The following is a 17,343-nucleotide window of genomic DNA, read 5'->3' on the forward strand; positions in this document are numbered from 1 at the left end:
TACTACTTCTTTCTATAGCTAGTATAATCCAATGACTATCCATATCACATACCAACTCAACAAATTCTATTTGTCTAGGGTCAAATGCAAACTCTTTTGGTTTTGTAAATCCTTCTTAACCTTCTTCCAAACTATCTTTCCAATGACATCACATGTTACTCCTCTTTATGAACTCTTGTTCATAGCCTTTATGTTTGAATGTCCTTTCTATTTTTTCTGCCTATTAGAATCCCTTGTTTTCTTTAAAGTTCACTTTGTACATGAGAGCTTTCTTGGTTTTACCAACTGTTAAAGCTTTCCCCCCAAATTATCTTATATGTATATTGTGTTGATTATATGTGTGTATGCATATGTTATCTCTGTTTGAAGGAGGGGCCCCAAAATTCCAAAACTTCAAAACTCCTGGAAGGAGAAAATCTTCAACTTTTGCCTCAGTGAGGGACCCTGCCCAAGGGAAACAAGACAAACAGTTTCATTATGTTATCTAGGTGGGATTGGTTCAATCCTGAGCAAAAGAATTCCAACCCTATTTAATTAAAGATAGTCATTCAATTCAATTCAAAACCCAGCTTGTAGATGAGCCAACTTGGGCTATCCCAGCCCCCACTAAGACCCAACGAAGGTCTTTTGCAGATGAACCTCAGTAGCTCACTCAGCTGCCAGGACTTTCTGTCCATTAGAACTGTATTCTTAGTGCAAAACTCTATTTTCCAATAGAAATGCCACCACAGAAGTCAGTCTCTTGATAATTTAATTTCTATTTAACAATAAACTTTCATTTTGCAACTAATAATTTGGGAATGAGTGAATTATTTCACTCCTAAAATCTGTGGCCGATTTAAAGGGGATTCTTAACAATTCTCTTATAGCCACTAATCTAGACCACTCAAACAGCATCATGTTCAGTAGAATGTAAATAACTTGAGGGCAAGGACTACTTTGTTTAGTAAATGTTCAATAATTACATGTTGATTGATTGTCAAAATCATTTCTGTTTCTGTCTCCATTGATCTTGACATAAACGTCTTCTACTATGCTTCCCCTCTGACTCTTTTATTTCTTTACATAAATATAAACTTCAATATACAGTTTATCTCCCTTTTATTTATCTTGTTTCTTTTGAGCTGTGTTCTATTTATGAATCTATCTGTTCATTCTAAATTTCAGCAATAATCATGAGGCCAAATTTATGCCCTTCTAATAGAAGGATCCCTCAGTTCTCTCACTCATTGACTAAACAATAAGCATTTGTTTTTGAAATCACAGATTTCATTACTTCTTTCTTGGATTTTATCTTCTGAGATCTGGAGTTTTTGGTTTCTTACTCCAAACTTTATAAATATCAGTAATAGTTTTCTGGTTTCTTCTGGTAGTTTTATGAATCACAGAAGGGAGTAGTTGCCAACTGTTTTGATAAATCTTTGGAGGTTCTCTATTGTGTATTGGAAACAAGACTTGAGATACAACAGACTTAGCCTTATTATCAAATCAACAAATTGCTGCATCAGTCTTCCTAGGAAGAGAATCACCAATCACCTTTCAGAATTTGTTCTGACTCTCTTCCAATATCTTTTTATTTCAGTGATTTCCATTTAATACAATAAGAACAACATTATTATCTAACATTTATGTAATGCTTATTATGTTGCTGGACAAGGAAAGTCAGGCAAATAGAAGTAATTTCTCCAGGTGCCTGAGGCCATATTTGAGCTGAGGTTTTCCTGATTCCTGACCTGGTACTAAAAATCCTTTAATAGTATCTTAAGCAGTAAATAATTGCAGAATAAGATGAACATATTAAATTACCCAGGGGATTCAGAACATAGTTTTGTTGTTGTTATTGCAAGGAATTTGCTGAACAAAAAAACACTGGAAATCATTATTCTTCCTGATAGATTTTTGGCCTCTACTATTTCATTCCTTAGAGGACAAGTAGCTGCTGCTTCTTTAGAGCATTTGGGTCCCTATTTTTAGAGAGAGCACTTCAGATTTGTTTTTTAGTACTAAATGGACATTTGTCCTTTTTTTCTTCCCTTCCTTCCCTTCTCTCTGTGCAACATCCTTCCATTTTTCCACTTTTTAGCAAAGGTCAGGTTTTCCCTCCTTAACATCAGATCCATCCTGTATTCCTCCTCCCCAGAAGTCTCCCTTCTGAGTTTATTTGTGGTGGTTATTAATTTTTTTAATAATAGTTTTTATTTACCAGATATATGCATGGGTAATTTTACAACATTGACAATTGTCAAACCTTTTGTTCTAATTTTTCCCCTCCTTCCCTCACCCTATTGGCAGGTTGACCTATACATGTTAAATGTGTTATAGTATAAATTAAATACAATATATGTGTACATGTCCAAACAGTTGTTTTGCTGTACAAAAAGAATCGGACTTTGAAATAGTGTACAATTAGCCTGTGAAGGAAATTCAAAATGCAGGTGGAAAAAATAGAGGGATTGGGAATTCTATGTAGTGGTTCATAGTCATCTCCCAGAGTTCTTTCGCTGGGTGTAGCTGGTTCAGTTCATTACTGCTCTATTGGAACTGATTTGGTTCATCTCATTGTTGAAAATGGCCACATCCATCAGAATTAATCATCATATAGTATTGTTGTTGAAGTATAGAATGATCTCCTGGTCCTGCTCATTTCACTCAGCATTAGTTCATGTAAGTCTCTCCAGGCCTTTCTGAAATCATCCTGTTGGTCATTTCTTATACAACAATAATATTCCATAATATTCATATAGGTGGTTATTAATTTTAATGCTTCATTATTCCTGATCATGTGGAGTACAGAAAGATGTTCAAATGTCTTTAACATCTCTCCTATGAGGGAAACCAACTTATACTTGGAATCTTTTCCATAGCAAATGGGGCTTTGGGAGAGCCCCTTTCTGTGCTTCTGACAGAGGTGGGGAAAAGATAAAGCTGGGTCAGCTATTGTCTTTTTTAGGGTGGGGAGATTTGTAGGGGTTATCAGACCTATATTGCTCTGAAGATAGAGCTTGATGAAATTTAGATTTGGGATACCCAAATGAAATTAGGGTTTCTGGTGGTCAGGGAGTTAAATAAAGGTTTAAATGAGGTCTAGTGGTGGCACAAGGGTAGGGAGTTCTGGGATTCCTTCTGACTGTGCAAGAGTCCCCTGTAAAAGAATTTACAGACCCGAAAACCTAGATTGATAAAAGAGGTTTATTATGGGGATTGAAAGTAAGGTTAAAGTCTAGTCTATTTAAGGAAATAGGTGAGAGTAAAGAGAAGGGGCACTGGAAACTGTATTCCAGTACATAGAGGCTCCTTGGGATGCCAAGCATGGCATAATTGACATGTTTGGAATCTCTGCAAAGAGAGGGTTTTAGTTTGGTTCTTTTATAAAAATAGGGGGTTTGGGCTACAAGCTGAAGGGGGCTCTGGGTGGAGTTCCAGATTGGCTCCTCACTGGGTTTCAGCTAGGGTTAGAATTAGAATTGAATTCAATGGGTTTTGGGACTGAGCCATTCCCACTCAGATAACAAAGATCAAACTGTTTGTGCTTGGGGTGGAGTCCCCTTACTCAGGCAGAGTTGAAGAAGGTTTTCTCCTTTAAGGATTTTTCAGAGTTTTGGGGTTCTCTCTTAAAGCTCAAATTTTTTTCTATTTGTGTATGTATGCGTTTCTATTTTGAAATCTTTCCTCGTTATTCTTTTTATTCCTTCATTATTCTTAATGGGGTTAAAGGAGTTTGAATGCTGTTTCATAATCAAAAAAAGATTTTTCATATTACTCAGTTATCTTTACTGATTTTTCTTCATGTTAATAAGTTGTTATTTTACATAAATTTCCTAAGGGTTTTTTTTTTTTTTTTTTTTTTTGGACACAAGAAAAAGTACACCTTGTTCAGAGTGTAATTTAATATAAGGATGAAGTGGAAAATGAAAATGAAAAGTTCAGGCTGCTATAACCATGGAACCTGGGACTATGTGTATTTTACTTGGTTCTTTATAATTATATGGTATTTGTAAATCCTAGTTTTGTTTCTTCACATAACCTCAGGTTAAACTTGCACAATTGAAGAAGCAGCAAGAAAAAATGATTCGAGAAATGGAAGCAGCCATCATTCACAGAGACTCCTTTGTGACTCGAGGAGAAGGTCAAAGCAAAATTGACAAGAAAGCACTTACCAGAACCAATTTTCACCACCAACAAATGGAGCTTAGGAAGAAAATCAGAGAAACTCAGAAGGTGAGTAAGCACTGCAACTAAAAAAAAGGAGAAAAACAAATACTTTAATTTTATATGACATTGGCTCAATATCTTCTGCTAAATTCCTACTATGATGCTTCATTGTGGCATGAAAGTGACTTTTGAGTCCTCACTCAAGTTCTAGCTGGCTCTGCCAAGCTGGAAAGGCTTCAAGTATGAGCCTGATGACAAACTCTGTGTCTCTAATCTTGGGAAACAATAGATTAATTTGTAGAACTTTGTTTACAAAGTTGATCACATTCATTTTGTTTTAGGCTTGGCTTTTTGTTTATTTTGTTTGGCAGGATTATTTTGAGAAGAATCATTTGCAAAAGTCAAATTTTAGGATCAATAAAATTTGTAATGATAATAGCTAATATTTATATAGTAGTGTTCTAAGATTTATAAAGCATTTATATATAAATTTGATTTGATTCTCACAATAACCTGTGAAGTAGGTATTATTATTATTACCCTCATTTTATAGATGTTTATGTTTGCCAAATTAAAAATTCGCTACTTAAAATTTCTAAAAAGCTATTAAAAATATTCAAAGGCAACAATCAATCCCTGGTTAACAAAGATCAAAAGATACCATTAGAAATAATGTGAAGCTCACTAATAATTAAAGAGATACAAATCAAAACACCTTTAATTAAATAATAAGATTAAATAAATTAATTAAATTTAAGTAAAATTAATTAAATAATTAAAACTACCTTATACCTGATGAGTGGCAGTGCAGAGAATTGTGGAAATCCCCTTTTGAATGGAGGCGCAGGTTCTTGGTGAAAGAATTCACGAACCTGAAATATGAATGGCAAAAATGGAGGTTTATTTTTGGATAGGAAGCCAACTTTACTAGGAAGCCTGACTTCCTCAGAGGCAAGTCCTGTTAAAGAAATGGGGTTGGCGCTGAGAAGAGAATGTCTCCACAGCAGGCAGGGCCCTACTTTGGATATTCTGCAAAGAATGAGTTTAGAAATTGCCCTTTAAAAAGGAATCTAGAGGCTCAGGTTTCAAGTTGAAAAGAAAGCCAAAGCCTCTAGGCCTAGATGCTTATCAATATCCGGCCTACATCTCCCAAAAGAATTTGAATGGGGCCTGATAGCCAGACTATCAATGGGGGTGATTTGCCTTAGAAAGGGCCAGCCAGGAGAACATGCTGTCATAGACTCTCTGGAGTCTGGGGGTGAGGAATCAAAGGGGACAGAGTTTCAAAGTGTTAACTTTACAGATCAAAAAGGAATACAGTTTAAGAGTGATAATTTTAAAGGGAACACAGTTTCATATCCCCTTCATTACCAATCAAATTGTCAAAGATATATAAAGGTGTTTTGGTAGGCTTTTGGGTGTTTGGGTACTGGTTTAGTTTCAAAGTAATATAATAACCTTTTTAGAAAGCAATCTGGCAAAATACCAGAAAAGTTTGTTGTCATTCATGTCTGAGACTTTATGACACGATTTGGGATTTTCTTGATAAAGATATTGGAGTGGTTTTCCATTTCCTTCTCCAGGTCATTTTATAGATGAGAAAACTGAGGCAAACAGGATTAAGTGACTTGCCAAAGATCACACAACTAGTAAATGTTTAAGATTGGATTTGAACTCAGCTCTTCCTGACTCAAGCTAACATTTTCAGAATGATTACTATGTGCTACGTATATATCTAGCTAAGCACTTTACAATTTATTTTGCTGAATTCTGGTAACAATCTTAGGATAAAAGTGACATTATTATTTTCCAGAGGAGAAAACTAAGGCAAACAGGGAAAAAGTTAAACAGCTAATAAATTTTTGAGATTAGATTTGAACTCAGATTTTCCTGATCCCTAGTTTCCAAGAATATTGCTTTAATGCCAATGTCAAGTGCATTTACCACAATTATCCTAATAGTAGACCACATCTCACTATAAATGAAACCACATTATAATTTGATTTCAGAACAAATTTCTACCAAATCAAATCTGAATTTATTACAAATATTAATATTAAAAATCTCAATTTTCCCAAAGGCCATGCCAGGATCTCAAACTGTAGAGCTCATTCTTTCAGTAGTCACAATGATTATCTCATATTTTTATCCCCCTTATTTTGGAATTCATGAGTCTCTGAGGATTGGGACATGTCCTTCCAGTTGGTTCTTTAAGGACAGATTTTGGTATGCATACTCATATAATTTCATGCTATAAATTTATTTCTGTTGTCCATTTGTTAAATGTTTTTAATTTGATAGAATACATCTAAAATTGCTGATAGGCAATATGATATCAATAATGATGTGTGTGTGGTACGGAAATGGTGAAGGGTCACCATTTAATAAAAAAGCTGGAGAGAGCTCTAGAGAAAAGCAAAGTTTATTGTACTTCTCGCGAGAAGGGCGTCCCACTCTTCGAGTAGACTATCGAAGAGAGGAAGCGCCTCCTGTGGGCAGGACAGCACCTTTAATCCCTAACGCAAAACGCCCCCTCCCACCACTGACCCTCATCCTCATTGGCTGAGAGTCTTACATTCTAATCGCGAGATCTACCCATGAAATTGAACTTGACCAATAAGTACATAGTTGCCCATATTTGGATGAAATAGGGAGATGTCATAGGAGGGCAAGGCAATGCCCTTCAGAGTCTTCAGGCCTACTCGAACTCTGAAGTAGATGAAGCCTTACTCGATTTTCACAACTGTCTTGAAAGATCTCACCTCATCTCATTCATGTGGGAGGTAGCCCCCTTTAAGATTCCTTTTCTAATCCCCAACCCCATTTTGAGACTGACCTTTGATTTACAAGATCTAGTCAAAATCACCCTTTTGTATTCCAAGGAGAGATATCCATATCTGAGCTAATTTGGGCTGTACCCAGCCCCCATTCTAATGATCTGCTCAGGTTTCCCAATCCCACCCGGTGGGTTCTGGCCCTCGAGGAATCAACCTGGGACTTCACCCTTAGGCCCCTTCAAACAAATAAAAGAGCCAAGCTGGAATCATCTCTTGGCAGAGGGTCGAAACATGCAAGCAACATGCTTTGCATCACAGACTCTCTGTCTGCCACTTTTGGTGTATTTCTTCCTCTATCTAATACCTTTTACTAACCAAACTTTAACCTTGCTTCCAAACCCTACAATAAACCTTTTTTTATCAATCTAGGTTTTCAGGCCTGTAAATTCATTTACAGGGGACTCTCGAGCCGCCATTAGAACTCATTTAACTTTGTATCCTTGCGCCGAATCCAAAGGGGTTGCAGGGGAGCTCTATTTGACTCCCTGTACCCCAAACCTGCCACTAGACCTCAATTAATCCTAATTTTATTTAGGTATCCCTTATCTAGACCTCATGATTTGGCTAGACCTCATCAAATAATACTTGTGAAATCATGCAAAACATTTCCATATTAGACATTTCTTTTTTATAAAGCTTTTTATTTTCAAAACATATGCATAGATAATTTTCAGCATCATCCTTGCAAAAGCTTGTGTTCCAATTTTTTGGGTCCCTCCCTTTTCCCTACCTTCCTCTCTAGACAGCAAGTAATCCAATCATAATAGACATATTTCAAAAAGAAGAAAGAAAAATAAAGAAAATTTGCACTTATTAGAGTTTATCATTCTCTTTCAGAAGACGGGCAGCATTTTTTTCATCATGGGTCTTTTGGAATTGTTTTGGATTATTATCTTTATCAGAGTAGCCATAATGAGGGAAAGGAAAGGGGGAACCCCATTTCTCGGCGCATAGATAATCCCATAAGGCGCATCATGTTTTTCTATAAACCTGCCTCATCATTTCTTCTAGCACAATAGTACTTCTTCACAATCATATACCACAATTTGTTCAGACATTCTCCAAAATTGATGAACAATCCCTCAATTTCCAATTATTTGTCAGCACAAAAAGAGTTGCTATAAGTAGTTTTGTACCTATAAAACCTTTTACTTTTTCTTTGATTTCTTGGGGATTCAGACTTAGTTGTGGTACTGCTGGGTCAAAGTGTATTATGCATAGTTGTATAGCCCTTTGAACAGGGAAGTTCTAGAAATTATCTTACCCTAGAGAGTTGGCATTAGTGTTACAAATCAAGAAAAGAATGATTCTCAGAAAGAAAAAACAAGTAAAAATGCCAATTGTGATGTTAGATTATAACAGTAAAATTTCAAGGATGTCTATGATAAGAGAAAGATAGTGCAAATCATGACCATTCAGACAATAGTAACTTTATGTAAACTGACTTTGTCTATTCCCTAAAAAAAAGTATCATTTGCTGATTTTGATGCATTTCATTATTTGCACAGAGGTTCTTTTGTTTTGATAAGAAACTAGTAGCATTTAAAAATGTGAGTTTAATAAATTTTAGCTAAAACTTATGCATTAATTTCAATTATCTATAACTTTAAGATGCTTAAGATTGTGCTTACTTTGTGCCGTACTCCAGGATATATTAGCTCTTTAATTTTACTGTCAATCTCAATTCTTTTTCCATTTTAATCCATTTTCCCTTTAGCCGCTAAAATGATTTTCCTAAAAAGAAAGGTTTCATGGCACCACTAGGGTACCCCCTCTACCCTCCACTCAATAAACTCCAAGGGCTTTCTCTTGCCTCCAGGAGCAAATAAAAAATTTCTTCACAACCAATCCCCTTTCTACCTTTCTTATTCTCCTTTAAGCAGAGAGAGGGATTCAGTGGATAGTGCACTGAGGAGTAAGAACAAATAGCTGAGATCTGACCTCAGAAACTTGTTAATTGTGTGATCTTGGGCAAGTCTTATAACCTCATTTCCTCACCTTTGTTGTTGTTCAGTTGTTTTAGTCATATCCAACCCTATCTTAACCCCTTTTGGGGTTTTCTTGGTAAAGATACTGGAGAGGTTTTATATTTCTTTCTTCAGCTGGTTTTAGAGATGAGAAAACTGAGGCAAACAAGGTTAAGAGACTTGTCCAGGGGCACACAGATTACTAAATGTCTGAGGCCAGATTTAAACTCAGGAAGATGAGACTTCCTGACCCCAGGCCAAGCATTGTACCCACAGGGCTACTTAGCTGTGCTTTATAAAATAAGAATAATAATCATATTTAAGCTCCCAGGGTGGTTGTGAAAATCAAATGGGATAATATTTGTAAAGTGCTTAGCACATGCCTGGCACCTAGTGGACACTTAAAAAATACTTATTCCCCTCCCTTCCTTACTTTCAATTTACTGTCCTACTTGTTCCTCACACAGGATTTTTCTTCTCTATGCTTTTTCACTGGTTTAATTTATACTTGGAATGCTTTTTTATTTCACCTCCACTTCCACATAAAAGTCTCTTTTTTGGCTTTTAAAGTCTTTTATAGCCTGATCCCTTTTTAACTTTGAAGTTTTCTTATATATTACACCCTTCAATACTTTTCATTACACTATAATTGCTAATTTTGTATTTCCCACCATCATCATATTCCTGAAGATTGTATTTCCCACCATCCTCATCAGATTATATGAGGGTAGGGATGATGTCATAATAACAATAATTGACATTTATAGAATATCTTAAGGTTTACAAGTATTTCATATCATTTGATCCTCACAACAATTTGAAAAGGTAAGAACTAAAGATTATATTAGACCTATTTTAAAATTAAGAAATTGGATATAGGATATATTTAAGTAACTTGCCCCAAAATCATATAACTAGTGTCAGAGATAGGATTTAAGCTCAGAGGAACTCCCAAGTCCAATGCTTGATCTGCTATATCATTTCTAATTATATCTCCATATATACATATATATATATACATCATATATGTAGATATATATCTACATATATATATCTCCATTATATCTATATAATGTATGTATATACATATATATGTATGTACATACATTTCTAATTATATCTTCCCCAGCACTGTTCCTTTGAATACATGTTGAATTAATTGAATGGAGAGCATGCAGTATTTGCCTGTGTCAAGCCCAATTCCTTTTAGTTTTCAAAGTCTTCCATATCTGATCCTATTCTACTGTCCATCCAATCCTGTTTCTAATTTCTCTACAATGTTGCTCTTTTCAGGTCAGTCCAGTTTTCTTGTTATTCTCCATGTGTTCCATACACATTTCTGCCACCATGTTTTTACCAAGATAACTGGCATTTTTATGGAGCTGTAAGCTTTGGAAAGTGCTTTCTTTACATCCATTATCTTATTTGACCCTCACCACAATTCTGAGAAATACAGCAGGTTATTGTATTATTCCCATTTTACAAATTAAGAAATGATTTGCTCAATGTCATACAGATAGGATTTGGGTTTCCACAGCATGTTTTCTTATTTTATTATACTGCTTCCTGTACAAGTCTGTCTTACTTCTTTCATCTACTAAACTACTACCTATTCCTTAAAGTAGCGGTATTAAACTGAAATAGAAATGGGACTATTAAACTGCACATAAGATTTCTCTTTAAGCTGTATATTGACTTAGAAAACTAATTATTAATGTATCTCTCTTCCTTTTTTCACATTTTGTTAAATATTTTCCAAGCACATTTTAAGTTGGTTTGGCCACACTCAAGGAATGTTGTGACTCATTGCAGGTATCACAAATGTATTTGATAACTTCTCTTACGGTATACTCCAAGTCCTCCAAGAAGTTTTCTCCAGCTTATTCAAGCCTACATGAAACTCACTTTACTTTGAAGTATTGCATTCTATAACATTAGCATGTTATAGAATAATATTATTCTTGTTTCCTCAGTGTTTCATTTTAAAATCTTGTCTCCCTGGGAGATAAGGTAGATAAGATACACATCTTTTATATCCTCAATGCCTAGAATTTTATATTCCCATCAAGGTTTTTACACATTATGTCAGGCACATATTGTATATTTAATATTTAGTATAGATAATTGATTTATTGATCAATTATTGTGACTTTATATAATTGGCAGGAACTAAAAGAAAATCTATATAGTTTTAATCCTGGAATCCAATTTTTTTCATAGTTTACAGAAGACTGCAACCAAAGTATCTCTGAGATGGAAGAAACTCAAAAATGCCTAAATGAGACTCTTGCAGAAAAGCAGAAAAAGCTTACCCATCTGCAGAAAGAGGTTGACCAACTTGACGCCACTATTAGTAACCTCATAGAACTTAAGAGACAGGTAAATAGATTTTATTCAATCAAATAGATAGCAGAATCTAAAATTCTGTATTGTTTTATAGGACTGGTATAAAGCATAGGCTCTGTACTTTAGGCTATTAATGCTACCAGATACTGCATTGCTAATGAGCTTCTGTTTGATAACATCTTACCAGATAAATTAGGTCCCTTGACCATGGCAATTAGAGTAAGAACATTCTAGGTGACTTCTAAGAATTTTAAAATGAGAAGAGATTCAGTTTCTCCCACTCATTCAAATTACTATATTTGGAAGCAAAGTCTTCTCCAACTGAATAATTATGTGATAACTCAGTACCCAGTGAGTTAGGAAGGAAAAAAGGGGTGGGGGAGTCCACATCAAGATTTGTATTTCCAAATGGCCTCAGAAAGATGTGAAGGGATGCTTCACTCCTCCAAATATGCAACCCAGTAAGTGGTGCTGATAGAGTAGTTTCCTAAAATGGCTTTGTACCTTTCCCTTTTGTATATGTAGTACCCCCTCTGAGTTCTCTCTACCAACTTTCATTTGCCAGTTGGGTCTTCTGGGGAATGATACTCTTTAGATCCATCTCCTAAAAACCATACATCAGAGTCCCTATTAATACATCTGCCTTTTATTCCAATTAGCCAGAAGACACAATTCACTCAAGACAAAGACATTTACTAAGTGGCATATTACAGCAGCAATAAAAAGCATTTCTTTCAAAAACATGGAATTTTCCCACAAATATACATTGAGCTAGAAGCTAGAACTGAAACTCTGCTCTATTCCTGGTATCTGAGCCACACTATTGCTACTTGCTTTTTTTCCTAATTTTTAGGAACTTTATATACTATAGACCTGTAGATAATATTGAATGGGCATATAAAGTAAATACCTGTTTCTAAGCTTTGTGTAGCATTAAAAAAAAATAGAATTAGGGCATAAAAACTCATATAAATGTAGAAAAGCAAAAATATTAAATGCATCCTTACTTAGCCATGATGGAATAAAAATAACATTTAGTAAATAGTTTTTGAAATATAGATTAAAAATTAATTGGAAACTAAATTATCCAATCCTAAAGAATGAATGAATCAAATAATAAAAAATAGAAACCAACAATAGTTTCATTAAATATAATGACAACAGTGAAACAACATGCCAAAATTTGTGGGATACATAAAAAAAGAGGAATTAAGGAAAATTTTATATCATATTTCTAAATGCTTATTTCAAAAAAAAAAAAGAAAAAAGATAAAGAACAGTTCAATAAATTGGGCATGCAACTAAAAAAAAAACTTAGAAAAACAACAAATGAAAAATACCCAATTAAATGTCCAAATAGAAATCCTCAAAAATCAAAGAGATTAACAAAGTGAAAGTTAAAAAATAAATTGAACTTAAAAAAACTAAATGATGATTTTGTGACATAAATGATAAAATGAGTCAACCGTTGGCTAATTTAATTTTTAAAATGAAAGAAAAGAAATTACTAGTATCAAAAATTAAAATTATACAATAAAGATGAAGTTAAAACAATTATTAGGATCTAGTTCGCCCAATTTTATGCTAATAAAACTATCTAAATTAAATAGAAGGATATTTATAAATATTTAAATTGTCCAGATTAGCAAGGAGGAAAAAGAATATTTAAGTAACCCTCTCTAGAAAAAGAAATTAAGCAATCCATAAATGAACTACCTAAGGGGGAAAAATACAAGATGTATTTTGCAATTGAATTTTATCAAACATTTAAAGAACACTTAATTTATAAATTGTTTTTAAAAATAGGCAAAGGAGTCCTACTAAATTCTTTTATGACACAAATATGGTGCTGATATCTAAACCAGGAAGAACAAAAACATATATAGACTGATTTTCCTAATGTTGATACAAAAAGTATTAAATAAAATACTAGCAAGGAGATTACAGCAATATATCAGAAAGATCATATATTATGACTAAGTGGGATTTGTACCAGGAATGCAAGGTTAGTTTAATATTAGGAAAATTATAAGCATAACTGACCATATCAATAATCAATAGCAACAAAAATCATATGATTATATCAGTATATGCAGAAAAAGCTTTTGACAAAACTCAACACCATTATTATTCAAGTCACTAAAGGAATAAATGGAGCTTATTTTAAAATCATGAAAGTTTGTCTCTAAAACCAAAAACAAATATTATCTGTATTGGGGATAAACTAGAAGCCTTTCCAAAAAGATTAAAGATGAAGCAAAGATGTCCATTATTATTTAATATCATATTATAATTGTTTTCCACAATTGCAAGAGAATAAAAATATTAAGGACATATATCAAGGAAACAAAACTCACTTTTTGCAAATGATATGATGATATAGAGAACCTATGGAGTCAACTAAACTTCTAGTCAAAACAATTAACAACTCTAATAAAGTTGCAGGATATTAAAAAAACAAATTCATCAGCATTTCTATATATTATCAATAAAACAAAAAAGGAAGAGATAGAAAAAATAGCTGAAGAAAGTATAAAATACTTGAGAGTATAGTTGCAAAGACATGCATGGAAATTATAAAAACACAATTACTAAATACTTTTCATACAAAGATAGATTTAAAGAATAGTATGCCTAAATTAATCTACTTTCTCAATGCCATATGAATCAAATTACAAAAAAAATATATTTCTGGAGCTAGAAAAAAATAACAAAATTTCAATTGGGGGATAACAGAAAAAATTGTCAGATCTATAGATAAAGAAGAGTTCATAGTCAAGAAGAAACAGCATCATAAAGAGATAAAATAGATAATTTGCAAGTAGACCTCAATACAAACAAGTGGAAACAGGTGAGAGAAACAACTGATACTTGAAACTCACTCATCCAGTTAAAGGAATGAACAAATACACAGTTGGATGTAGAAATACTTTCACTCAACAAGGAAATAGGAAGGAAAGAGAAGAAAGTAGAGGGAATTAAAGGGAAGATAAATAAAAGATAGAATTACGCCTAAGCAGAACAAAATCTTAGGAGATACAAAAATATTTCTAGCTCTTTTTGAGGTGGCGAAGAATGATGAGTCTTGAGGGGTTCCCATCAGTTGGAGAATGGCTGAACAATTTGTGGTACATGAATGAGATGGAATACTGTTATGTTGCAAGAAAATATAAAGGAGATGGTTCCAGAAAAACCTGAGAAAAATTGGGAAAAAAGACTAATATGGGTTTTAGAGGTACTTCTTTATCATCCTAGGAGCAAGGAGACCATTAGATCAAAATGAATACTTAATCTTTGAATTACATAATTAGAGATGGAGGGATAGATGTCTTCAACTGGGTTTATGGATTAAAAGCAAAAGAAAGTGAGAAGCAATTAGAATTATACCAATATTTGGATATAGCCAATTAATATGAGTATGAATCTTCTTGAGAGTTCTGCCTCTTTAGCTTAAAGAAAGCCCAAATCTCCTATTGCCTCCAGGGTCATCTACAGTTAACCTGATTTGTAGCTTAGCACTGGACCCAGTTGACTCTGGAGGGAAGTACAGCAGGTGACCTCACACAGCCTCCCTCACTTAATTCAAACTTACATGCATGTCATGGCATCACCTCCCTGATGTCATGGTTCTCTTCCAGACTGAAGGACAGCAATATAGCCAATATCCGGAGGCTATTATTCTCATAACTAAATATCAGAGGCCCTCTAATAGCAATGCTTACAGCTTTTCTCTTTGGGATTATTTTTGAATATACAAAGATCCAAACAAAAGGGTAAAATACCTTAATTATTAATATATTTGTATCTGTGTTTTCAAACAATATCAATGCTTTTTTTTTTATTCTCAGAGGATGATACTTAAAGTTATTAAATTTTCAGAAGACATCTTCATATGTAGCATAAGAAAACCTTGTAGATACCACAAACCAAAGACTATAAAATGAATCCTGGAAGTCATAGTTTAAGCCCCTTAGAACTAAGAATGAAATTTTAATTGCCTCATTTTTGTTCCTTGCTAAAAACCCTTCTTTCTTTAACTTTAATCTTCTTTTTAAGTTGTATGTTTCAAGAACAGAGTTTCCCTTCTGGAATAAATATGACAAATTTCTCCAGTCAGAAAATCGTTTTTTGTCCTCTTGGAGGAGCTGCAATATCTCTCTGAATTTAACTGTTTGTTTCATTTGATCATTCCAACTCCCTGTGGTTGGTGAAGCTTCAACTTAGTTTGAGCCTAATGTTGGTGAATCTGTGGCAAATAAATAGTTCTGCTGGCTCAGATCAGCTGGCTTCGTTTTATTCTATGATCACAAAGGTACCTCTAACCTTGGTCAGCTTTCAAGATAAAATACATGGTTATAAAGAGAATGGGCCAAAAGACAATTACTAAATCACTGTAAATTGACCCATGCTATTAAAAATTTTTTTAAATACATTTTTTCCAATGATTGTCGATGGCTATTTATTTTTATATAATAAAAATGGCAGTCACCATTATATAGAAACCAGCCATTAATTTATTTACCTTTCACCTTCCTTATTCCTTCAAATGTTAATAGATTTATGAAGGGGGAAAACTTCAGGTAATTTTGTTGTTAAGTATTCCCTCTCACTGATACAGATATAAAACACTGGTGATTCTTGGGGTAACAGGCTGATTGGTCCTTGAATCACAGACATATTTTACTATCACTAGGCTATATTGAAAGTATTTCCACAGCTCATATTCTTCTAGCATAGCCTGTAAGAGCTCAGCTTTACCACCAGATAACAAAGAGACATCAACATAATAATAGTAAAAGGAAGTTGAAATGACAATGGAAAACAAATTCAAAATGCCATTTTAATTTTTTCTAATATTTACAGAAAAAAATTTTTATGGTTGTCTTCATGGATTTGACTTTTGCCTCCTTTCCTCTGCCACTTTCTTCACCCTATGTATTGGATTCCAATGAATAAGATTTGAACTTGTGCTATATTCCTCTTCTTTCATTCTAGTTAAGACAATTAGACAAGATCTACTTGATTACTTAATCTGTGGGAATATTTCAACATACATCTTTATCTAAAGATTCCATATTTCAGTGGTTACTGCTTATATTTATTGTCTTCTCATGATTATTATTTGCTGAGGTTATATTATATTTTACTTGTAATCTAATATCTCTCTTTTCCTTTCTAAGAACTTTGCTGAACTTGTAATGCTTCAGAAACGTGCTAAGTATCTCCAGGCTACAAAGGAAGGAAAGCATGTATGCTTGTTCCGATCTATGCAATCTCTGCAGAATGAAAGAAAGAAACAAGAAACCCAAATGAACCTCATATGCAGCATTCTCGACCATGTTAAAAATGAATATCCCCATTTCCAAGCAGCACTTCAAAAGCTCGACCAGGCAATATCAGCCAAGCCAAATTTAAGTCTGCCTTCTTAGAAAACAGAGTGGACTACCTCTCCTGAAGCAAGCTTGTCAGAGGGGAAATGTGTCAATTTTAGCTAAGTAGAACCACAGTTTAACTATTTTTTCTCTAAACAAAGAATATCCTTGCACATAAGGGTATTTTAAGAAAAATGACTAGACCAATAGAGCAAGATTTTAAAATACCCTTAAAAAAGGCCTTAGTCAAATAATCTATGAAATCTTTACTCCTTTGATTCCAAATATATATCTCCTGAATACAAACCAAAATGTCCAAGTTATACAAATTAAAATAAAGAAAATCAAAAGTTTCATTTATTTGGAATCAGAATGGTCTCAAGGAAACGTTTATCCTTTTGTCATCACAATTTTTTGATGTTTACAACACAAGGGAGAAAGGAGTAATATGTCTTGAGAGCAAAGATCCTTTAAAGATGCTATCTTTGGTCTATATTTTTGAGAACTAAGACAGTAATTTTTATTCTTTGGAGGCTCACATAACAAAAGTCTGAGAAATCCTTTTTTCCCACAGATGGAGTTCTCACAGGCACTAAATCTATATGAAATAAAAGAGGTCCTTAGTCACATTAAACTTGAACATTAAATTATAATTAAGCTTATAGTGAC

General features: G+C 33.8%; 1 protein-coding gene across 1 annotated transcript in view; it reads left to right on the forward strand.

The window, feature by feature from the left end:
- Positions 1-17,018, forward strand: part of CCDC40 (coiled-coil domain 40 molecular ruler complex subunit) — a 91,578-nt gene extending 74,560 nt beyond the window's left edge. The window contains exons 18-20 of the mRNA XM_074260344.1: positions 4,030-4,218; positions 11,177-11,335; positions 16,483-17,018. Of these exons, the coding sequence (XP_074116445.1) occupies positions 4,030-4,218; positions 11,177-11,335; positions 16,483-16,731 (597 nt within the window). The 3' untranslated portion in view covers positions 16,732-17,018. The remainder of the gene's footprint in view (positions 1-4,029; positions 4,219-11,176; positions 11,336-16,482) is intronic.
- The last annotated feature ends 325 nt before the right edge of the window (positions 17,019-17,343 follow it).

The sequence above is a fragment of the Sminthopsis crassicaudata genome, chromosome 4, assembly GCF_048593235.1.
Source record: "Sminthopsis crassicaudata isolate SCR6 chromosome 4, ASM4859323v1, whole genome shotgun sequence".
Lineage (NCBI taxonomy): Eukaryota > Metazoa > Chordata > Mammalia > Dasyuromorphia > Dasyuridae > Sminthopsis > Sminthopsis crassicaudata.